The sequence below is a fragment of the Arvicanthis niloticus genome, chromosome 7 (assembly GCF_011762505.2).
Source record: "Arvicanthis niloticus isolate mArvNil1 chromosome 7, mArvNil1.pat.X, whole genome shotgun sequence".
NCBI lineage: Eukaryota > Metazoa > Chordata > Mammalia > Rodentia > Muridae > Arvicanthis > Arvicanthis niloticus.
Genome location: NC_047664.1, coordinates 9,461,770 through 9,487,555, shown reverse-complemented (window position 1 = coordinate 9,487,555; position 25,786 = coordinate 9,461,770). Strand labels below are relative to the sequence as shown.

Here is a 25,786-nt window from a genome sequence, read left to right as displayed (position 1 = left end):
ACCATTCCTGCATACTTAGGATAAAGCCTACTAGATCATGATGGATGATTGTTTTGATGTGTTCTTGGATTCGGTTTTCAAGAGTTTTATTGAGTATTTTTGCATTGATATTCATAAGGGAGATTGGTCTAAAGTTCTCTGTTGGGTCTTTGTAAGGTTTAGGTATGAGCATAATTGTGGCTTCATACAATGAATTAGATAGTGTTCCTTCTGTTTCTATTTTGTGGAATAGTTTGAAGAGAACTGGTATTAGGTCTTCCTTGAAGGTCTGATAGAATTCTGCACTAAAATCATCTCATCCCGGGCTTTTTTTGGTAAAAAGACTTTTAATGACTGCTGCTATTTCTTTAGGAGTTATGGAACTGTTTAGATGGTTTATCTGCTCCTGAGTTAACTTTGATACCTCGTATCTGTCTAGAAAGTTGTCCATTTCATCCAGATTTTCCAGTTTTGTTGAGTATCGGCTTTTGTAGTAGGATCTGATGATTTTTTTTAATTTCCTCAGTTTCTATTCTTATGTCTCCCTTTTCAGTTTTAATTTTATTAATTTGGATACTGTCTCTGTGCCCTCTGGTTAGTCTGGCTAAGGGTTTACCAATCTTGTTGATTTTCTCAAAAAAAAAAAAAAAAAAGAAAAAAAAACTGTTCCTGGTTTTGTTCATACTTTGTATAGTTCTCTTTGTTTCTACTTGGTTGATTTCAGCCCTGAGTTTGATTATTTCCTGCTGTCTACTCCTCTTGGGTGTATTTGCTTCTTTTTGTTCTAGAGCTTTCAGGTGTTTTGTCATGTTGCTAGGGTATGCTCTCTCCAGCTTCTTTTTGTCGACAGTTAGAGCTATGATTTTTCCCTTAGCACTGCTTTCATTGAGTCCCATAAGTTTTGGTATGACAAGCCTTCATTTTCATTAAGTTCTAAAAAGTCTTTACTTTCTTTCTTTATTTCTTCCTTGACCAAGTCATCAGTGAGTAGAGCGTTGTTCAGTTTTCACATGTATGTGGGCTTTCCATTGTTTTTGTTATTATTGAAGACCAGCCTTAGTCCATGGTGATTTAATAGGATACAAGGGATTATTTCAATATTTTTGTATCTGTTGGGGCCTGCTTTGTGACCAATTATTTGGTCTATTTTGGAGAAGTTACCATGAGGTGCTGAGAAAAAGTTTTATTCTTTTGTTTTAGGATGAAATGTTCTATAGATATCAGTTAAATCCATTTGATTCATAACTTCTGTTAGTTTCATTGTGTCTCGATTTTTCTCTTACTGATTTTAGTATTTTTTTCTTTGTTTTATGCATTTGATGCTATGATTATTATGTGACAGGAGAATTTTCTTTTCTGATCTAGTCTATTTGGAGTTTTGTAGGCTTCCTGGATGTTCATGGGCATCTCTTTCTTCAGGTTAGGGAAGTTTTCCTCTATAGTTTTGTTGAAGATATTTATTGACCCTTTACGTTGGGAATCTTCACTCCCTTCTATACCTATTATCCTTGGTCTTCTCATTGTTTCCTGGATTTCCTAGATGTTTTGGGTTAGGAGCTTTTTGCATTTTGCATTTTCTTTGACAGTTGTGTCAATGTTTTCCATGGTATCTTCTGCACATGAGATTCTCTTTTTTATCTCTTGTGTTCTGTTAGTGATCCTTGCATCTATGGCTCCTTATTTCTTTCCTGGGTTTTATATCTCCAGAGTAGTCTCCCTTTAAGATTTCGTTATTGTTTCTACTTCCATTTTTAGATCCTGGATGATTTTGTTTAATTCCTTCACCTGTTTGGTTGTGCTTTCTTGCACTTCTTTAAGGAATTTATTTTTTGTGTGTTTCCTCTTTAAGAGGTTTTACCTGTTTACCTGTGTTCTCCTGTATCCTTTAAGGGAGTTGTTTATGTCCTTCTTAAGGTCCTCTATCATCCTCATGAGAAGTGATTTTAATTCTGAATCTTGCTTTTTCTGTGTGATGGGGTATCCAGGACTTGCCACGGTAGGAGAACTGGGTTCTGATGATGCCAAGTAACTTTGGTTTCTGTTGCTTATATTCTTGTGCTTGCCTTTTGCCACCTGGTTAACTCTATTGCTACCTGCACTCACTGTCTCTGACTATAGACTGTCTTTCCAGTTATCTTGCTTATGTCAGAACTCCTCATAATCCAGATGTCTCTATGATCCTGTGATCCTGAGCTCCTAGGTAAAAGAACTCTTGGAACTAAGGCTGCCTCTGGGATCCTGAAATCCTGCTGCTCTAAGTGCAGTGGTTCCTCTAGGATGGTTTGGGATATGCTGTCTTCACAGAAGCCAGAGCACTGAGCAGATCTTGGGTGGCAGCTCTACCCCCAATCTCTAAAAACCCAGAGGAAGCAGGGATCCCAGGTGCTCTAACCTGGGCAGTATCTTAGGTAAGCAGACAGCAACATTCACACCAAACAGGGAGTAACTGGGACCCACAAGGACCCAGGAAGTCACTCCCTGCCCAGAGCACTGGTTCCTTCCAGTCTGGGCCAGAGCACTGAGCAGATCTTGGGCAGCAGCTCTGCCCCCAATCTCTAAGAACCCAGAGGAAGCAGGGATCCCAGGTGCTCTAACCTGGGCAGTATCTTAGGTAAGCAGACAGCAAGGCCTGCCCCAAACAGGGAGTAACTGGGGCCCAGAAGGACCCAGGAAGTCACTCCCCACCCTGAGCACTGGTTCCCGTTGGTCTGGGCCAGAGCACAGAACAGATCTTGGGCGGCAGCTCTGCCCCCAATCTCTAAGAACCCAGAGCTCTAACCTGAGCAACATCCTGTCTGTTCTTGAGCACTGAGCAGATTTTGGGCCCCAGTGCTTACCCCAGTAGTTACACCCACCCCACAAAGTTTGATGCAACCAAGATAATAGGAAAGACTTCAGTCAGGGACAGGGCAGGTAGCACCAAGGAGATACAGATGGCAAAAGGCAAGCACAAGAACATAAGCATCAGTAACCCAGGGGACTTGGTATCATTAGAACCTAGTTCTCCCACACTAGAAAGTCCTGAATTCCCCATATCACCAGGAAAGCAAGATTCAGATTTAAACTCACTTCTAATGATGATGATAGAGGACTTTAAGAAGGACATAAATAACACTCTCAAAGAATTTGAGGAGAACACAGGTAAACAGGTAGAAGCCCTTAAAGAGGAAACACAAAAATCCCTTAAAGAATTATAAGAGAACGGAACCAAACAGGTGAAGGAATTGAACAAAACCATCCAGGACATAAAAAATGGAAGTAGAAACAATCAAGAAATCACAAAGGGAGACTACCCTGGAGATAGAAAACCTAGGAAAGAAATCAGGAGTCATAGACACAAGTATCACCAACAGAATACAAGAGATAGAAGAGAGAATCTCAGGTGCAGAAGATACTACAGAAAATATCAACACAACTGTCAAAGAAAATGTAAAATGCAAAAAGTTCTTAACACAAAACATCCAGGAAATCTGGGACACAATGAGGAGACCAAACCTAAGAATAATAGGTATAGATGAGAGTGAAGATTCCCAACTTAAAGGGCCAATAAATATCTTTAACAAAATTATAGAAGAAAACTTCCCTAATCTAAAGAACAAGATGTCTATAAACATACAAGAAGCCTATAGAACGCCAAATAGACTAGACCAGAAAAAAAATACCTCCTGTCACATAATAATCAAAACACCAAGTGCACAAAACAAAGAAAGAATATTAAATGCAGTAAGGGAGAAAGGCCAAGTAACATATAAAGGCAGACCTATCAGAATTACACAAGACTTCTCACCAGATACTATAAAAGCTAGAGATACTGGACAGATGTCATACAGACCCTAAGAGAACACAAATGCCAGCTCAGGCTACTATACCCAGCAAAACTCTTAATTACCATAGATGGAGAAACCAAGATATTCCATGACAAAACCAAATTTACACAATATCTTTCCACAAACCCAGCATTACAAAGGATAATAACAGGAAAGCTCCAATACAAGGAGGGAAATTATACCCTGGAAAGATCAAGAAAGTAACCCTCTTCCAACAAATCCAAAAGAAGATAGCCACACAAAGATAACTTCACCTCTAATAACAAAAATAACAGGAGAAAACAATCACTGTTCCTTAATATCTCTTAACATCAATGGACTCAGTTCCCCAACTAAAAGACATAGGCTAATGGACTGGATACATAAATGGGACCCAGCATTTTGTTGCATACAGGAAACCCACCTCAGTGCAAAGAAAGACTCTACCTTTGAGTAAAAGGGTGGAAAACCATTTTTCAAGCAAATGGTCCTAAGAAACAAGCTGGAGTAGCCATTCTAAAATCTCCAGCCCGAGAACACAAAGGGGGGGACTCCTGGCTCCACCTGTATAGGTAGTTGAGGGTGGCCTTGCCAGGCATCAGTGGAAGTGGACAGCCTTGGTACCTGAAAGTTTGAATTCCCTAGTGTTGGGGAATTGCAAGAGCAGGGAGGTGGGAATGAGAGGATGGTGGGAGCACACCCTCATAGTAATTGGAGGGGGCAATGGGGTAAGGAGTTAGTCATCAGTGGAAGTGGAGGGCATAGGTGCCTGAAAGTTTGGATTCCCTGATGCTGGGAAATTTGAGAGCAGGAAGGCAAAAATGGGAGGATGGTGAAAGCACACCCTCATAGAAACTCCCAGAATTATATGGATTAGACATGATAGAGGCAGGCCACCAGAAGACTAGATTCCAGAATTCAAACAATTATCTTGATACTAAAATTTGTTTTGAGAATTGTATATTGCAGAATACATAGCCTTGGTGTATCTACTCATCAGGCAAGCTGAGCACACCTGCCCAAATGTCTGATGTCCTGGAATTCCAGCTGGATTCAGTGAAGACACAGTATCAGAGGCTTATCAATTTACTCCTCCCCCAACCCCTCTTCTAATATCTCAACACCCATAATCAGCTTGAAGAAGTTAATGAAGAGTCAGCACCCCTATTCCCTGGGCTTGGGGACTGAGGTGGTTAATATTGGGCTGTCTTTCTAGGGAAAAGTAGTGGTTTTGTTGGAACAGGGAGGATTAGCTAGGATTTATTGCATAGCCATAACTTACTGGTAGAAATATGTATAATTGTTATTAAGATGAAGTTATAATTTCTTCAATGGTACAAAATTTGCTTTGATTTCAAATTTAAGGGTTTCATTGGTACGAGCTTCTTATTACTATAAAAGTGAGATAAATATTGTTACTATCATAGGCATTGCGCCTGTATAACACATTTAGGAATACAAGGCTTAGACACAGTCCTTCTTTAACTTTTTTAACTTATTTGAGATGGTTAGCCTATGAGTTAAGGGCCTATAGCAAGTTCATGGCTTTGAGTTTATTGTTAGGCTGTTTTCTATATTTTACTTAGAAATAGCTGAGAGGAGCTAACAGACAACAGTCCAGATTGCTTTACATAAATAGTTGGTTTTCAAAACATCAGAAATCCACAGAATTGACGTTACAAACATTTCTGTAGTAATGCTCATTTTGATTAGAGACCTGTCTGCTCCTGACAGCTTCCTGTCTTGGATTCTAAGAAGAAATTGAGCATCTTTGGAGTTATTCCAATTGTGGTGAGTCAAGAATTGCCTCTTTCCATCTACAGACAAATCATTGTCCAGAAAAGGACACACTTGCAAAATAGTCGACTGATTATATCTGCTAAGACAAAGTAATCAGCCCTTAATAATTCTGCATCACTAGGTCTGTCAGATGATCCTGGGCCAGAAGGCTGAAGATCAGATGCTCCAACCTTTTGTAGTATAGGGACTGTCCAGGTGTTCAGCAGTCTCTATAAATTGGCTATGTTTTAGAAGCTATGTTTTGTGCTTCCCATAATTTCAGTTAACTCAGTCATTCTGGATTTCTGATGGGGTTGAAAACTTATAGTCTCATAGCCAATCCTTGCTATTTACTTTGAGAGAAAAGATTTGAGAGGATGGTGTTCAGCTGTCATTCATTCTAAAGCCAAGAAAAATAAAGCCTGGTTCAGAACTAAGTCTTTTATTTAGGAGACATGACAGAGGTTCTGCTTAGTCAACAAAAAGATGGACTGGGTATTAGGTCTATCTTGCACCTTACTTACATAAATTGGTATAGTTATTCTCTAACTATATTTTTAGAGAAAAGTTTTATTTTAACAGGAAGGGTCATATGTAGGAGGAGCTAAGGTGGTAGGAGTAAGGAGAGGAGGAGGAGAAGGAGAGAAGGAGCTAGGTGATGAGAGAGGGGGGGCAGACATGGAGGCAGATGTTCACATGTCTCTGCCAGTCAAAGATAGTTGATATATCTAGGTTGGGTATTAGGTTTTACTTCTGATTGATATTGAGCATTACCAAATTTATAAAGCCATTGGTTAACATTTAAAAAAATTGTATAAAAGCAAAAAGGAGAAGGGGGTATGGGATAGGGGTTTTCTATGGAGGGGAAATGGGGAAAGGGGATGGCATCTGAAATGTAACTAAAATATCCAATAAAAATTTTTAAAATAAATAAATAAATAAATAAAAGAAAAAGTAAAAAAAAAAAAAAAAAAAAAAAAGAATGCAAATGTCCAGGAGATGCTCACTGTGGAAGTAAGGTCAAGGATCTCAGAGGAAGACAAAACAGACACCAAAGCCCATGATAACTCAGAGCTTTATAGGGAAGTTGTCTTTCCCCCCTTCTTTCTATGGAATGAATATAATATGGGTCTATATAGACTAAAATAGTCTCCAATGGGTGAAAATTGCTAATTGAGAATGCAAAATACTAATTTACTTTATTAATGTATAAATGCAAAGTATAAATTATAAATATGTATATATTTTAATTTACCCTGTCTTATTTCATGTGCATGTGTGTGGATGGATAAATAGTGTATATGTGGAATTAAAGCTGTATAAGGAGCTAAGGGAAGTAGGAAGAAAAAAGTACTCATAAAATTTGTAAAAGAAAAATATAAGAAAAACGTCTGACCAACCCTTAAGTAAAGAAACTTCTCCAAAATAAAATGGAATTCATAAAAATTTCTATGAGAAAATAATATATTAAATTTACACATTTAAGTTCATTTAAATTTGTGTCAGTTATCAAAATGTAATGTAGACAAGAATAAATGAAGACAAAGTATTTATAAGAAAAACTCAGTCATAATGCTATGTACAGCCACAGTTGAAACTTATTGTCTCAAGTTTCCTAAATTACAAGTCATTTGAAATCAATTCCTTGAAATAAATTTCCAATATTTTTGAAAAATGGTGAAATAATATAAAAATGTATCTAAAGAGTTTATGAACACATGAAGATCAAAAGAACTTAAACTATTCTCTTACTGTATTCATAGAGGGCTCATCCCTGCCCTCCAATTTGGTGCCAAGGTCAAATGTAACCCAATGGTTCCCAAGGAGAGATACATCTTTACTGGCTATAAGGAAGGATGACTGTGTTGCAGCAGCAGAGGCTTGCCAGGAATCTGAGCACTGCACATTGCTCCATGAGAACTTTCAGAAAACCTGTGGCAGAGGAACAGCCCAATGTCACACCCTTAGCGGCCGACTGATGTGTGTGGGCCTAAGGCAGAGTCTCAGACAGACCGTTTTGTGGGACTGTCGGTGCAGTCTTCCTTTAGAAAGAGACTGTGTTCAGATTTGGAAAAGCTTGTTTGGAGACATTTGCATACAGGATACTCAAATCAATCAAATTCCCACCCTCAGTCAAGGCAACAGAGCCGGATTCAAGGAGGATATGGCTTCAGGTTGGTATTTAAAGAAAGAATTGAGAAACATTAAAGAGGACAATAAAAAGAGTTAACAAAAGAATATTTAATTTCTGATTCTATTTGTCATTTCTACCTTGAAGGTTATTATTCAATTTCTGTTGGGAATTAAATGTTTGTAAATCTCCATATCATGACAATGATCAAAGGGTATCAGGAAACTTGAAGCAAAGTGAACTTAATTCTTTGGCATATTGCCAATTAAAGGAAGAGGCAGGTGTAGTGGTGCATGCCTTCAATCCTAGCACTCAGGTGAGTTCCAGGAGAGCCAGAGGTACACAGTGAAACCCTATCTTGGAAATGGAGAGAGGAAAGAGAGAGAGAGAGAGAGAGAGAGAGAGAGAGAGAGAGAGAGAGAGAGAGAGAGAGAGAGAGTCAAGAGTGTGATTTAGAGTATGTTTACTTCCTCATAGTAAGTTCTAAACCCATGAGATAAAGGAGCAAATGAAACAAGAAAAATCACAGCTCTCTAGGTTCTTATATTCTCAAGTAAGGAGTTTCTCATGCCATTTTCCTCAAAACCATTGCAAAACAGGCTTGCATGCACAACACGCTCTGAGAACATTGCTTAGCAGAGAAAGCCCTGGAAACAAACACAGGGTTTAATGGAGAACCTGAAATGCAATGTGATTGCTACAAGAAGTTAGGTGTTTGTACAGAACACTGTGGACTTGAAGAACTCTCTTCTATTAAGGCAAGAGACTGATCCTTTGTCCTCCTCTGAGTGAGGATCTCTAAGGGATATGAGTGATGGCCCAGGTAATTCAGTGACCTGCTGGGTAAACACAATACCTGGAAATGTACCAGTAAAGGTAAGCTCTCAGTCAATGGTACTCACAACTGTTACAAGACTGTAGTGATAGTGCAGCAAAAATATGTTGGATGGTGAAGCAATATAAAAGTTGTTAGATTCTGGATATATGTTTGTATTCGTGAACCACATGGGAATGCATGAACAAGAGTTAAAGTTGATCCTACAGGTTTTTCAGGGCTTTTTTACTTTGTTAGTTTTTCTGATTGTTTTTGAGCTTTTTTTTTTTGTCACTAACTTCAATGATACCGTACCATTGTTATTCCTTCCAGTAATGTGGACAGTTCCTGGAAGGAAAGGCTTTAGCACAGGACAGAGATATCTAGCTCTAATACGTACATTTTTGAGTCTGCAATGTTTACTTGATATGCAAATGACCTCAAGTACTAAGTGTCAACTTTAGATGTGATTCCATGTAATCACATCCACATGAGATTAGAGTGAAAGATGAAAATTGTGTTGAAGATTACATATAGGAGGGAGAAAAGACGCACATGGGTCTTGTGTGACTCATTTAATTGATAAACAATAAAGTGATTACAAATTGATGGCTTGATGGCAGTTCTTGAATATGTTTAGTCCATAGTACACATTTGTCAGTTTGCTGTAAGTTGTAGTGTTTAACTGTATTAGTAAGTCTGGGTTTATATTTTAGAAAATCTGTATGCCTCACTAAAATCTGCTTTTTGTTGGTTGGTTGTTTGACTGATTGATTGATGTATTGATTATCATTTTATTTAATATGCTGTAGTAATATATGAATAGATGTCGGCTCTTAGTCAGAAAGATAGAAGGTTAGGGTCAAGAAGAAATGATTTTTGACCTAATCAATAGAAAACTAGAAATGTACAGTTACAAGCTGGTGCAATGCAGCATCTCTGAGGTTGGGACATGCAGCATTAGGAAGAACTTGCCTATGATTGTACAACTGTTTCTTTGCTGAGAGCTGATGAGCAAGGAGCAGAGACAGTCCAAGAAGTACAAGCATAGTCATGAGTGGATGTTTTTAGAATGAAATTCTGATCACAATGCTTTCTTTAACACTATCTGCACATGTCTGTTGCTTCTTGATTTTTATGTTGGCTTCAGTTATGTTTATTTCCTCTGAAACTGTGGGATGCCAGCAACAAGGATTGTATACCGCTATTCTCAAGTATGCCACCTGGTACCCAGTAAAAACCCAATTAATGTTTATGGAAGGAAAGATTTTGTCAATGAGAACTTCTAATTCTACAATTATGATTCCTAAGAATTTCTAGAGAATAAGATAATCAGGAGTAAAAATACTTTTTGAATCCCATTTTTACCTGATTTATGATCCTGTTGGTATGGACATTTCTTTCTCTCTTTCTTCCTTCTGTTCTTTTTTTCTTTAGATGCTATTTTTTTTTTTGCTTCATTGTACAATTGTACATGCTCTAGTGAGCAACATTAATTTATATTTTCAAGTAAGTGAATTCACAAAATAAAGCTTTTCAATATACTTGCATGATATTTCTTTACCTATCACTCATTAATTTTAAATATCAAGGGTTAAATACGTATAATACAAGTTTGTATGCATTTATCTGTATCTTCACATATTTGTCGTAAGCATTCTTAGCTTCTAGGAAATTTAGAAAACTCTTCAATAGTGAAATACTTTCTTTGTTTTCTTTCTAGATAACATGAAAAAGGACAATAAATATAAATGGCATCTAACTACTCCTTTGTATCATGGTAATATCTATAAACTATCATTTTTACCTACATTACAAAAACTGGATGTTATGATTTAAATGGTGTTGATTCTCAATGGTATGGCAGTACTAAATAATTTGTATGGCTTAAAAATAGCAGAAAATATGCAGCAAAACCATGGCATTCTTTCCAGTGATGATTATGAAGGCAACTGTTTAGCCCTTCCATCTTCTATTCTGAGAAATACATATTTACTGAAACCAAAGGTTTGGATAAATCATAAGGACATTTTGATTATACAACCTAAAAGGTTTGAAGCCAACTTTTTGTGTCGTGCCTCTAAGTGATGTCAGAGGTAGTAGTCATATATATGTTTTCATCAGGATGTAAGCATCTTCCTAGGCAGCAATAACTGTTTTAACCTTTGTTCAGAATTTCTTATCCACACACTCCCAATTAGTTGTGATAGAACAAGGATGATTTTGAGTCAAGACATTGAGCTCACAATAAGGTTCAATTTCTATTTCTGAAGAGTAAATGTTTGTTTTGAGAAACTTAGAGTCGGGGATGTTTATTCCCCTAAAGCTCCACTTTGGTCCTGTCCATTCCTGAACAATCTGGATCACAATGTGTATATAGTATTGATGCAAGATGATTCAAACATCGCACCATCAAGCCTTTAAAGAAATCATAGCAGCCTGGTACACTTTTGTACTCAGCTTGTGGAATCCCCATTGCTTTGTTTGCAGGTTCTATATGTATAACCCTAAGCTTATTTTTGTATGACCTGGGCATTTTCTTGCTTTCAGGATTCAAACAGATGCAGTCTTGTTTGGAAGTGACGGAGGCGTGTGTAGGGGATGTGGTTTGTAATGCGCAGCTGGCCCTTTACCTTAAAGCATGCTCAGCAAATGGAAATCTGTGCAATGTGAAACACTGCCGAGCAGCCATACGGTTCTTCTATCAAACTATGCCTTTTAACACTGCCCAGATGTTGGCTTTTTGTGACTGTGCTCAATCTGATATACCCTGTCAGCAATCCAAAGAAACTCTTCACAGCAAGCCCTGTGCACTGAACATAGTTCCACCCCCCACTTGCCTCAGTGTAATTCACACTTGCCGAAATGATGAATTATGCAGGTGAGTAAAAACACACATACCTTGCTTTCTTATTTCGGCACCTTATTTGTTATAGTCCAAACCTAACATCTGATCTCCTTCCATTGCTAGAGTTCCCACCATCATCCAAAATAGGGTAAATAGAGCCAGACAATTCACTTTGTGAATCTGTGGTACATGTGTGGTACCCTTTTTGAAATTCAAATGTAAAATGCAGAGCAGAGTTTTAGAATAAAGAAACTCACTATGTGGAACAGTGATAGCCTATATGTCATCTTTTTAAAGTTCATATTTGCTGTGTGTGTGTGTATGTGTGTGTGTGTGTTTGTGTGTGTGTATACACTCATACAGACAACAATATTTATGAGTTGGTTCTCTTCTTCCAACATGTGGGTCCTACGATTTGAACTCAGTTTGTCAGGATTTTTCAAATTACCTTTCATCCCTCATATATCTCACTGGTCCCCAATCAGCTCTGTAATTAGATTTTTTTCATTGTGATTATAGAATGTTTGTTGTTGTTTGATTTTTGTTCATTTTAGATAAGGTCTTTCTCTGTATACCAGGCTGGCTTTGAACTCACAATCCTCTTGCCTCAGCTCTCTGAGTACTGGATTAACAGGCATGAACAACCACACATGGCCTATTGTGTTAAAAAGGCTGTTAATTTTGGCAAGGTAACTCATTAAACTTCAGAATAAATACATTTTTTTCTCAAGCTGTGATCTGAGATGAATAAGGTAGTTTGAGTATGGTGCAGATATTCCCTGCATATTTGTGTGCCCATGACATAAAAAACGTACTCTTCCCACTTTTCCATCCTCATGTTATCTGTTATTGCCTGAGTCAGGGTTTCTAGTGCTAAAACAAAACACCATGACAAAAACATGGTTTTATTCAGCTTATACTTCCATATTGCTGTTTTTTAACTAAAGGAAGTCAGAACAAGAGCTCAAGCAGGGCAGGATCTTGGAGGCAGTAACTAGCACAGAGACCATAGAGTGGTACTGCTTACTGGCTTGCTTCCTCCAGGTTGCTCAGCCAGCTTTCTTTATAAAACCCACCAGCCCAGGGATGGCACCACTCCCCATTGATTACTAATTGAGAAAATAGCCTTATAGCTGATTCTTATGGAGGCATTTCTTCAACTGAGGCTTCTTCCTCTCTGATGACCCTATTTCAAGTGTTTTTAACTTTTATTAGCTTTCAAACCTAAAATATAAACAGAGACCCTCCTTTCTTTCTTCCTTTCTTCCTTCCTTCCTTCCTTCCTTCCTTTCTTTCTTCCTTCTTTCCTTCCTTCCTTCCTTCCTCTCTCTCTCTCTCTCTCTCTCTCTCTCTCTTTCTTTCTTGTCAGGCCAACTTTTAAATGTGGATTTTAAAACATAATCAAGACAAACAACCCTAATGGCTGAATTGCATGTTTGGAAATTAATAGACTCTAGTGTACAGTGTGGTTTTGTAGAGACAACACAACACCAACATGTCTGTAACGGACATGATCTTCATCATCCCTGAACCAGAGCAGTGTCACAGAAATTACAAATATCTGTCACTCACAGAAGAATACAAAGCATAGAGCAATAGATTGTGATTAGTAGTCAGAGGCCAGTTTTGAAAACAGGAGGAGTCATTAGTTTGTACAAATATGTGTAGTTTTCTTCTAATGCATTGAATTAAAACTTGCTCCTTTTGGATCTCTCTGCAATGCTTTGTAAATATATCATGAGACTAGAATGGGCATTAAAAAAAGATGTTTACTGTGGGCGATAAAACACACATATGCAGCAGACACACAGAGAAAAAGACCTTCTGCTAAGCAGAGTGAGGAATCCTGAAGCAAAAAAAAATACAGTCTCCCTGAGAGCTGAGATTTTTTTAAGCCTCTGAAGAGTTTTCCTCACTCAATTTAGGTTGGGTTAGTTTGAAGAAGTCTGTCATCTTGAAAAACTTCCACGGCCCCGTCTCCCTATTTATCTGCCTACCAGAGAAGGATCCTAGCCTCTCAAAAGGGAAGTGGGGAATGTTGTAATTCAGTTATAATATCAAAAACAAACAATTAAACAACCCCTTTAAGGATACAATAAAGAAGATAAGGATAGATTGAAAATGTTTTAATTTAAGGAATGCTTCCAATAAGGAGTGTTTGACCTAACTGGAGGAAATTACTGAGTTGGTCTCTTAACTTACTACCAGAGAGAACACAAAGCCATCCAACAGGCAAGATACTGCAATGGAAGTGCATGGCATCCTCTGAAGGAGTAGTGAAAGGGGAAAGCAACAGAAAAGAAAGCCAAGAAATTACACAGGGTGAGGTGCCAGGGCTTGAGTGCTACTGCAATGGAGGGCTCTTGCAGCTTTTGAGTGACATTATGGGCAGTCTACGTTCTCTGTTAAAACTTTCACTCTAGCTGCTCGCTGACAATCAAGATGTCATGTGCAGATAGTCATGCTCAGGAACCACAACTGAGCTCAGCATGGCTGGCTCTCTTTCTCTCACTGAGGTTTCTATTAGCACACGCAAGCTCATGTTTAGGGTGACTTTATCTTTCCATTTTCAGAAACACATGCTTATGTAGACAGTTTGGGGCATAGGTAAGCAATGCAGGACATGATGAATCTAGACTAAACTGCAAGGTTGTTTTTATAGGTAGTCACCACTGATCTCACACTAGGTCCTCTGCTTCAGCCTCCTAAGAGACATGGAATTACAGGTTTGTCATGGGTCCCTATGCCAGTTTTTTGTAGTTGAATTGGTGAGTGCGGGAATCCACCATCTGTGTCCAAGCTGGGTTGGACAATTGGCCTCAATAAGTCAATTAAAGGAGTCAAATTAACACTAGAAAACAAAAAGGAGACTTAGTCAACATGGTTACACTGAGAAGAGGAAAGAGTGCGTCTAGTGAAACCTCCCATCTCCAAGTATACCTTGAAGGAGGCTGACATAATATTAAAGCTTAAATAGCAGACCAAGATTTGAATGCCTACAGAGCTTCAATCAAGGTATCTCTCTGCCTATCACTGACCTTTCATTGTCTGGGCTTCAGTCTCACCCTATGAGATGATCTGACAGGTTACTAGAAATTGTGAAATTTCTTTCAGGGAGACATGTTCCCCAGCCTTAGTTCTTGCTATCAAAAAGAAAAAAATTCTCAAAATAATTTTATAAAGTCTATTCGGTATGAAAGCATGGAAACGGAATAAATTTCTCAGTGGTGGACAGTGTCTAAATGTTAGCTCCAAAATTACATGAGGTTTAAAAGTTCTTTAATAAATCTCTCAAGTAGTTCATATTGCAAAGTGTTGGGATAAAATTAGCCATAAGGGAAAATTGGTCTCAGGAAAGTAGAGTAATTTACAAAGTTTCACTATTTTGATTTTTGTTTTTCTTCTCCACACTCCCTATGTGATGCTTGAAAGTTCAAAGTTAGCTTTCCTTAATGTCTTGGAACCAACATCTCATTCTGCCCCAGGCATTTTCATTTATTTCATTAGGTAAGAAACTATCACATGTTAATGTGAAATCACTCTATCCATAGACTAAATCCAGTTCTTCACTCTGTCTTCTAGGACACACTATCAAACATTTCAGACAGAATGCTGGCCCCATGTGACTGGGAAGTGCCATGAAGATGAGACCTGCATTAGTATGTTAGGCCAACAAGACCTTACTTGTTCTGGGAGTGACAGCTGCAGGACTGCCTACCTAGGAACCTTCGGGACAGTCCTTCAAGTGCCATGTGCTTGCAGGAGCATTACACAAAATGAAGAAACATTGTGCATGATTTTCCAGCACATGCTTCATGGCAAATCATGTTTCAGTAAGTTGTCCAATTAAAAGATTGTCTTTTATCTATCTGCGTACCTACATATCATTTTCCACTATACCAAAATAAGAAAGAAAGAGAGAGAGAAACAAAGAAAGAAAGAAAAAAGAGAAAAAGAAAAAAATAATCCAGCCAACCTGAAACAAAAATGTTCATAAAAAATTTGTGTTTGCTATTTTGGTTATGTTTGGTTTTGCTTTTTATTTCTCCTGTATCAGAAAGTGATACGCTGTTTAAATTGATAAGTTAGTATTCATTATAGTTTACTGATTTAAATATGAAAAGCATAAAAGGCTTCATTTACATGCTGAACATATCAATTATTATTTGTTCTGTAAAAAAAATCAACTCCAAAACATTGGCCGAAAATCATTAACCATTTAGCTACTTAGCTGAACCGTTTTATACTCTGGCCTTGGGTGAATTGTGTTTTGTTTAGACTCCCTCAAGTACTGGCACTCACAGATACCTGAGGCTGGATTGACCAAGTGGGTATATTTAGCAAGCACTGTCAGATGGTACAGCATATTTCTCCTCTGGTGTCTCCTTCAGCAGTAAAGCCTGGTACTGTTACATGGTGAGGCAGAATTCCTAGTGACTAAAACCAAATATATAGGTATTTCTCAAGTATCTCCTGCTGTCATACTGTGAGCAGATCAAGTCATATGCCAATCTCAGGGTGACTTCAGGAGCAAACTACACAAGGTTGTGGATAGTCAAGATGGGCTCACCGGGATTGATAGATTTTTAAGTCTATGATTGAAGGTGTCCTGCTGCTGTGGTTTATTTTTCTGTCCCTTTGGGCTTTATCAAATCTGCTTATTAGCTTTTAGTACTAAGATGTAAATATATTTTAAGTTAATATTTAATTTAGGGAACTAAATTAAACTGAAATTTAGACACTGGCTTGATTGGAGATGAGTACACTGATACCACTGTCTTGAGATTCTCAAAAGTTTTGTAAAAACATCTCATAGATCAAAGTAGAGGAGCTTGGCGCTTCCTCTCATGTGTGTTTCTGTCTGCTGATATTCCCCTCTTGCCAGTGACAGGTAGTTTTCCAGAGCCAGCTGTTTCTACCTGTTACCCTCAGCCTTGCATCTGTTCATTCCAAAGGAGTTCCCTGTGTCCCTTGTTTCAGCTCCTTTTCCTTTTATACACTGACCCACGCACTTGGTCTGTGCTCTGCTGTCTGAGCATAGATCAGGCTTTTCCATTGGGCATCCACCACATCCATGCCAAAATTCTACAAGTTCTATTCATTTTAGACCTCAAGCCAACTTCTGATGATTTTTCAACATTTGCCTTATAGGCTTATTCAATAGGCAGTTCATCATGCTCAGGGATAACTCTATTCTAATGCAAGTCTGTATTCTCCTACATGATTGTATCCATGATGACCGTATTATCTTTGAGATGTCAGTACTCTGCTGGATAGTATAACCAACAGCAGAAGCTCCACACAGGATGGGTCCCTTTTACTGCAACACAGACTTTGTCAGCATTAAAAACAACCATCTAAGAAAGACTAGGTACTTTCCAGCATGTACATCTGATTTACCGTAGGGAACCAAAGTGCTTGTCACTCAGCCTCAGAACAAGGAAAGAATAAGAAGTATATAGCCTAGCCATATGGGAGTGTTTATTGTTTGATAGTGAGAGCAATGAACATCTCTTACTCACACCTGACAACAACTAATGGGACCATACATACCTTCCAGAAGTCTGGACATTATAGTCTAACTATGCATCAGAAGAAAGAACACTAGGATTATCAACCAACAGTTATACAATTGCTACCATTTACCGTCCCTCTTAACAAATATAAGGTCATTCTTGAGTTTACACAGAGAAGATATTTATACCTTTCCTAGAAAGACATCTCAAAGTTTTCCAAATTTCCATTCTGACACTAACTCAAAGTCAATTGTATGATATGTAATCCCACGTCCTGCCTTACAGTAAGCAAAGAAGGTATGAACAGCAGACTTTTCACTGCTATCTCATTTACTACAAATATCAAGTACACATACACAGAGAGAGAGAGGAGAGAGAGAGAGAGAGAGAGAGAGAGAGAGAGAGAGAGAGAGAGAAGGGAGATAGGGAGGGAACATTACTGAGTATAGAATAATGAGATCCAGCTAGAAAGCATAGGAAGCACATTGTAGTGTAGATTTACTAAATTATACCCTGGATCATGCATCTTCAAAGAACCACCTCCCATTTCTTCCATTTTGTCTTCTCCAAGGTTCTTTCTTCTTAGCCTGATTTTTCCAAAACCAGACCTCAGTTCATAGTTCTCCTTGTTTGGAGTACTATGGCTTCTTTGATGACTACGGAACTCAGATCAGACTCAGATTATCCATTTTTGAGAGACTATGTACAGTTTAACAATCACATGGTTTGGGGTTTTGCTGTTGTTTTACAACCTAATCAGGGGTTTCTTAGGCAATATAAACTCTTAAACATGTGCTAATTTTCTAATCTGTCTTCTTTTGCTTAGTTTCATGTGCCAAAAGACAAGTTCAGTTCACTTCTGGTAGAAAGGGAAATGAATTTGGTGTATTTCTAGCCAATCTCTGCCACTATATCTCCAACAAAATACATAAAGCAGCATCTCATAATGTTGATCTAATTTATTCATTATTATGCTGGGAAATACAAATTCATGTCTGAATATATCTGACACTCATAGAAGAATACAAAGCATAGAGCAATAGATTGTGAGTAGTAGTCAGAGGCCAGTTTGAAAACAGGAGGAGTCATTAGTTTGTACAAATATATGTAGTTTTCTTTCAATACATTGAATTAAAACTTGCTCCTTTTGGATCTCTCTGCAGTGCTTTGTAAATATATCATGAGACTATGTCATAGAAGAAAAAAAAAGGCCAACTATTCATCCTTGGAACTTTGTTCCCCATTGTAGTAACCATGATCTCTGGAACTCTTAAATATGTGCATGCAAAATGCTGAATAGAGCTCTGTGCTAGTTAGTTTTTGTCAACTTACCATAAGCCAGAGGCCTTTGGGAAGAGGAAACTTCAATTGAGAAAATGCCTCCATCAGATGGTCCTGTAGGCAAGTCTGTGGGACATTTTCTTGATTAATGATTGATGGGAGGGCTGAGGCTACTGTAGTACCACTCTGAGCGGGTGGCCATGGGTTGGATAAAGAACCAAGCCAGGGAGCCATGAGAGGCACACCTGTGCTCCTGCTTGACTCCCTGTCCTAACTTCTCTCAAAGGTAGACTTTTATAGAGATATACCACCCCAATAACCCTTTCTGTCCCCATTTTTTTTGATCATAGACTATATCATAGCAATATAAAGCAAACGTCTTCCACAATCACATTTTACTGCACAAACTGAATTTTGCTAGAGAAAAAAATGTGGTGAAGGTAAGGTACAAGGCAAAGCATTGCTAAGTTGCTGCTGCATCAAGGGAGACTAGTGTTTTATGGGAAATGTTTTGATTGTAAGAAGGAAAGAAAAACTCTATACCCAAAGTAAATATACATTTCAGCTACAAGGAATCCCTGACTCCTTTAAGATAGGACAATCATTTCATCAATGTACTGGTAGTCTGCCAAAATAAGGGCTCCCTACAGGTCTTTGGTGATGCTGGAAGACTTACCATTCGTCATTAGAAGGATCTCTACTAGCCAGCCTTAGAGAAAAGCAATCCATTCTGTGATACCCAGAGCTAGCTCCCATCCTTCCCACTATAGCAACATCACACTTCATCTCATGGCATAGAGAGGTTGTTAAGAGACCCTGCAGACTTACACTGTATAACCTATTAACTTCACCTTTGTATGGAGGGCATGTTGTGGTGGATGGAGTCTCCCAGAAATATCTGCCCACTTTTTACCACTAGCATACAGCCTTCCACATGCTGCTTCCCCTTCCCTTCCATGGTTACAAATTTCCATAGTTGTTCTTTTCATCTCATTGATCTAGAAATTAACCACCAACTGTAAGTTTTATGTCTAGCCACTTCTCTTTCTAGACAAAGCAAAATTGAATACCATGCGTGCCTGCAGTGAGGGCTTCTCTTTCACCCTGCTCTCTCGGGCTACCTCTGTGTTTGTGGTTTGTGGCAGATGTCCATGGACTACACCCAGTTTTCCTAGAACCAGTTACCTAATTGATCTGATAATATCCAAAGATATATTTCAAACAGCAAACAGGCTTTATGTGCACTGTGACCTTATTCCAAAGCACAAGAGGTGTGTTCTCTAGCTATCCTCATGTAGCTTACCAAAGACTGTACAGCACACTGAGAAAAACTTCCATGTATCAAGTGACTATTATATAGTAAGTAATGTATGTCTTCTAAACACATTACTTTAAAAACTATTGTTTGGGTTTTGGATTTAAAACTAGTCCATTAAATGGGCTTCCAGGTTTTACTTCTGGCTTTTTTTTTCTTTATACTTTACAAAACCATACATATTTTCAAGATTCTCTACTAAATGTTCACAGAAGGTAGTTGGGTCTCCCAATTTTATTTAGGATAAATATTCTGTTATAAATGAAGGCCCTAATAGGCCAAACACAACTCCAAGCCAAAGGGAATTAACTAACATCAAATATTTGATTCCCAAACTTGAATCACCCTCAGAAATATCTACAGAATTTCTTATATAAAACCAATCTTGTCCAGATAACGCAGACTGTAGCCAAGTTTGGGAGCCACTGATCTTCTCCATATGTGGAAAACTTCAGTCTCCTGTGTGAAGTCCAAGAGCCCCCTTTGCAAATAGTTCTCAGAGAACAAGAAAGGTCTGCATGGGCAAAAAGCCATGAAGCTCCTCTGGTGGCACACTTTGTCCAGTCCTCCCAACAACTATAGACACATAATAGTAACCCAACAGTGAACCAATAAATCCATAGAAGCAGGAACAAAACAACATATATTCTTTCTTGGTGGCTGCCCTGTCCATGAATGCAAGCGATATTTTCCCCCTGTTAGAATTAAAATTAAGATCCTCAATCTTTTATTTCATTTTAAGCTAAAAATTTTTAATTCAAGTTTTTAAGTAAAAGAATCAGGAGTTAACACACACAGGCTTCAGATGTTCACTACAATGAGAATATTGGCTGTCTTTATGTCCTAACACTGTTCTTTTGTGATCTACTTCTTTAAGTTCTGAATAGTAAAATGTATATTTCAATTTAATAATTGGATTCATTTCACCACTGCAAGTAAACCACTATCCAAACATGACTGTGTTCTTAAATTAATACATCACCTAAGCTGCCCATGTTTTCCCTGTGTCTACATGAAAATACAGATGGAAGAAGATTGTTTCCAAAGGATTTCTACACCCAGCTGGCTCTCATGAACTAGCGTGTACTTACATATTAAGTAAGGTCTTAGTCTTACAAAAAGGACCTTTCTGGCCACTCCATGCTCTAGCATTTAGTTTCATTTTATAGCCCCATTTCTTCCTCTGTCTGTCCATGCCTTCTCATAGATATCAAGATGCTAGTAAAAGTGTTTTACTTATCATGTTTGTGCGCATTCAATGGATACATGATCCATTCTTTCTTGACAGCATTCATCTGCCTCTTTCCCAGTGAAGGCTTGAATCCAGTATCCCGTTTCATCATTCAGTGCATTCGTAGACAGCCTTTTAAACCTGCCCATGTGTATGGAGTGGTGCATAACACATTGATGCATATTTTTCTGTACTGCATAAAACTGTGATCATTTTTAAAAGATAATTTAGAGACTGTGAAGATGAATTAATGAAGGCTCAAGCTCATCTTTTAAGATGTTTGTCTTAATTTTCTGTGTCATGAAATCACTGCCTGGCTGAGAAGGAGAATTGTACACTATAAATCAAACAATAAGCAATGGGAGAGACATTTCTGATTGCAATTCTGACTCTCTCTTTCTGTCTTCACTCCCTCCTTCACAAAAACACCACACACACACACACACACACACACACACACACACACATACACACACACAACTGTTTCTTACAGCCAAATATAAGGCAGTGTTCCAGGAACTTTATGTTAAGTTCTGTCTTTAAATAAACCACTTGAACTGGCCAAAACCACTGACTTTTTCTTGGTGTCTACACAAAACTTTAATTCAAGTTTAGTTTCCTTCAAATTCAGTCCAGGTGCTAAAATAGTCTTCTGGTTTTCAAGGAACATTTAACAGACTTTCTCTAGTCTATATTCATATTTATTATGTAGTCTCTAAGCATTCGAATATGTTGTATTTTCTGGATTAAAGTGGCTCCATGGTGAATTTGTAGGTCATCAAATTTGTAGACACTCACTTATAAATTTATGTTTTTCCCTTTTAGAACTCTGTGATTATTCCTCTAGGACCTTGTTTTTCATTATTTGAAAAGGCTTTGTGTGTTTTTTTTTTTTTTAAGATCAAGCATGTGTATTTTAAGTTAGCAATGAAAAGAATAATAAAAACAAACAAACCATTTCTTTAAAATGAGTTCAGTTACAAATCAATATAGAAACATATAACCATGATAAATTCTGTAAGTTTTGCCTTTTATGTATTTTAATTTATAGACTTAGAATTCCAAATGTTTCTTTGGGCTTGGACCTCAGGAGGAAAACAGTGTTTTTAACTTTTATTAGCTTTCAAACCTAAAATATAAACAGAGACTTTCCTTTCTTTCTTTCTTTCTTTCTTTCTTTCTTTCTTTTCTTTCTTCCTTCCTTCCTTCCTTCCTTCCTTCCTTCCTTCCTTCCTTCCTTCCTTTCTTTCTTTCTTGTAAGGCCAACTTTTAAACGTGGATTTTAAAACATGATCAAGACAAACAACCCTAATGGTTGAATCGTGGTTTTGGAAATTAATAGACTCTAGTGCACAGTGTGGTTTTGTAGAGGCAACACAACACCAACATGTCTGTAACGGACATGATCTTCATCATCCCTAAATCAGGGCAGTGTCACAGAAATTACATAGCTAACTCATAGGAAGAATCTGAAGCTCAGTGAACAGTAAACTTGAGGAATATGGGAATTCACAGAAAACCATAGGCTTGGGCAACTGTAGGCCACGTGTTCAACAAGGGCTAGACAGACAGACATTTATTGTATACAAAATTTTCCTCCAAATGTTAGTTTTGCCTGATACAAGGCATGCTGCCACTAGGGGACCATGTCTTAGGACTGAAGGTAGTCCCTCAGGTCTCATCTCCCCACTGTTGGGCATTTCAGCTAAGGTATCCTCACTGAGTCCTAGTAGCCTCTCACATCCCAGGTCCCCACACCCCCAGCTGTGAAATAATTACATTCACTCTCCTGGTCCTCTGGGCTTCTCTCCTGTCTCCCCCATACCTGATCCTGTTCCCCCTTTCCCCTCTTGATCCTCTCTCCCACTCAAGTCCCTCTCTCCCTCTGCCTCCCCCCAGTGATAATTTTGTTACCCCTTCTAAGTGAGATTGAAGCACCCTTACTTGGGTTTTCTTTCTTGTTTAACTTCTTGGGGTCTGCGGGATGTGTCATGGGCATTCTGTACTTTTTGACTAATATCAACTTGTCAGTGAGTACATAACACGCATGTCCTTTTGAGTTTGGGTTACCTCACTCAGGATTATATTTTCTAGTTCCATCCATTTGCCTACAAAATTCATGATATCCTTGTTTTGAATAGTATTCCATTATGTAAATGAAACACATTTTCTGTATTCATTATTTGGTTCAGGGAAATCTGGGTTGCATGAAAACAGAGCTGAAAGATCCATTGGAAACAAACCAGTCAACCCTGAATTAAGGGCCTGACCTGATTTCTCCTCAAAGTGGACTGACACCCATAAGGTTAAATAAACATTTGCTCCCCAGGTTGCTTCTGTTCATGGTGTTTATTGCAACAACATGAAAGCAGACAAAAACAGTGTGTGTGTTTGTGTGTGTGTATGTGTAGTTATTGTTCCTCTGTGTGTTTGTGTGTGTATGTGTGTGTGTGTGTTAGACTTGTTGTATTTATATTCACTAGACATATTGATCTATTCTATGTCTTTTTTGTGTCTTGACCTGTCTTTGGAATTAGAGCAATGGCAGCTTTAAAGAGGACATTCAGACATGATCCTTTCACTTCTAGTGTGTTAATAATTTGAGAAGTACTGGGTTTTAGTTTTATGAAAGTGTGGTAGAATTATGCTCTCAAGCCATCTGTACCTTGATCTTTTTCTTTTGTCTGAAGGCTTTTTGTTACTCTTTCTGTCTCCATATTTTTATGATCTGTTTAAATTGTCAATCTCCTCTTAGCTTAATTTTAATGCTTCGGATGTATCCAGAAATCCATTGATTTCTTTTAGCTTCTCAACTTAATAAAGCATACATGTTTTCAAATCCTGTTATCAATCTATCATACATGTTTTCAAATCCTGTTATAATGCTCCCTTACCAATCTATAATTTTACTAATTTGGATCTTGTCTTTCTTCATTTTGATTAATTTGGTTAAGGGTCTGCCAATTTTTTTCATAGAACTAGCTTTTAATTTCATTGAACCTTAGAATTTTGTTGTTGCTTTTGTTTTTATTTTATTAATTTTTGACTTGGTATTATTTCTTCCTATCTAGTAGCTTTGAGTTTAGTTTATCATTCATTTTTCTGAACTCTTGAGATACATCTTTAGTGCATTTATTCGTCTCCATTTGATTTTTTTAAAAATATATCTACTTAACACAACAAACTTCCCTCATAAAACTGCTTTCAGTGTGTCCTAGAGGTTTTGGCATCTTGGGTTTTTATATTCATTTATTTCCAGGAATTTTAAAAATTTCATTTTTGATTACATTGTTCTTTAGTGTTATTTAATCTCAATGAATTTTTTTAATTTTTAAATAATCCTTTACTAATGATTTTGAGCTAATTGAATCATGGTCAGGGAAGACACATGGAGATACTCCAAAAATTTTTGTATTTCCTGAGATTCACTTTATATTCCAGCATGGGATCTAGTTTATAAAAATCTCTATGGACTGCTGAGAAGAGTGCACATGGTGTGATGTGTAGTCAAAACCTTCTTTAGATATCTGTCAGCTCCATTTGATCTATGATATAATTTAACACCAAGTTCAGCACATACATGTTTAGAATTTAAATTTCTTCTTGGTTGACCATCCTGGTGATCAGAATGAAGTATCTTTTAGTGCTAGCTAAAGGAAAACTCTTAATTGAGAAAATATTTTCATAGGATTAACCTGTGGGCAAGTCTTTAAGGCATTTTCTGGATTGGTAATTGATGTGGGTGAACCTAGATCACTGTGAATACGGTCACCCCTGGCAAGTCGTTCTGGGAGGTATAAGAAAGTAGTCTGAGTAAGCCAAGAGTGGGAAAACCAGTAAACAGTAGCAGTAGCAGTAGCAACAGCAGCAGCAGCAGCAGCAGCAGCAGCTTGAGTTCCTGCCCTGACATCCTCCAATGATGGGCTATGATGTGGAAATATAAGAGAAATAAGCCATATTCTCTCTAGCTTGCTTTTGGCCATGGTGTTTAACCACAGCAATAGAAAACCTAACTATAAACATTGAATAATGACTAATGAAAAGAGGCCTTGACTATGAAAGTTAAAAGGGAGGGGTGTGTGGGTGATGTTTTGAGGAAGGAAAGGGAAAGGAGAAATGTTATATTATAATCTCAACTATAGAAACACACCCTCAAATTCAACCAGAAGAGACACTGATTGTGATTAAAAACTAATGTGGTGATACCTGTTTTGTTAAGTAAAAATAAGCTGTGATTACATCTTAGATGTACTCATTTTTAAAAAAATGCCATAAGCATGGAAAAATAAGATCTTTAAATTTCTATCTTTTTTGTTTTTTGTGTTTTTGGTTTTTTTGGTTTTTTTTGGTTTTTGTTTTGTTTTGTTTTGTTTTCCGAGACAGGGTTTCTCTGTGTAGTCCTGGCTGTCCTAGAACTCACTTTGTAGACCAGGCTGGCCTTGAACTCAGAAATCCGCCTGCCTCTGCCTCCCAAGTGCTGGGATTAAAGGCGTGCGCCACCACCGCCCGGCAATTTCTATCTTTTTTATTCTTTGAGAATTTTATACATTTATACAATTAAATGTAATCACATCCACCCACCTTTTCTGTCTTCCAACTTTCCTTGGATTTCTGCAACATGTCTACCTTCCTCCTTCCAATTACATGTGACCCCCCTCCCAGCCTTCATTTTTTTTAAAGTAACTCATTATTACTGCCCATTGGCACATGGCCATCCAACAGAGCATGGATGACTTTGATCTCAGAGTTCTCCTTGACTTTACTGTTCTAATGGATGAAAATTGAGATTCAGGCTGCAGAACCTTATCATCACTTGAGTGTCAGGACACTCCCTACAATGTTTCAGAAAATTGTGCAGAATATAGGCTTCCCATTGTAAAATTGGGCTTGGATGAGAAGTGCACCTCTCAGCTGGCTCATGGTACATGCTTTTTACATAGTATTTCACAACCTGAATAGTTGGGCATGCCGTATTTGCTATGGTAACACTTGCAGCTTTGACAAGACAATGTTGTTCTGGGGGCTGTCACCTGCATTGGGAACTTCACAATAGACAAACAGCCAAGAGAGTTTCCTCTCAAAGACT

At 37.9% G+C, this 25,786-nt stretch overlaps 1 protein-coding gene across 1 annotated transcript in view; it reads left to right on the top strand.

The window, feature by feature from the left end:
* Gfral (GDNF family receptor alpha like) overlaps positions 1-25,786 on the top strand; it is a 63,140-nt gene that overhangs the window by 25,103 nt on the left and 12,251 nt on the right. The window contains exons 4-6 of the mRNA XM_034508159.2: positions 10,233-10,289; positions 11,060-11,390; positions 14,940-15,190. Of these exons, the coding sequence (XP_034364050.1) occupies positions 10,233-10,289; positions 11,060-11,390; positions 14,940-15,190 (639 nt within the window). The remainder of the gene's footprint in view (positions 1-10,232; positions 10,290-11,059; positions 11,391-14,939; positions 15,191-25,786) is intronic.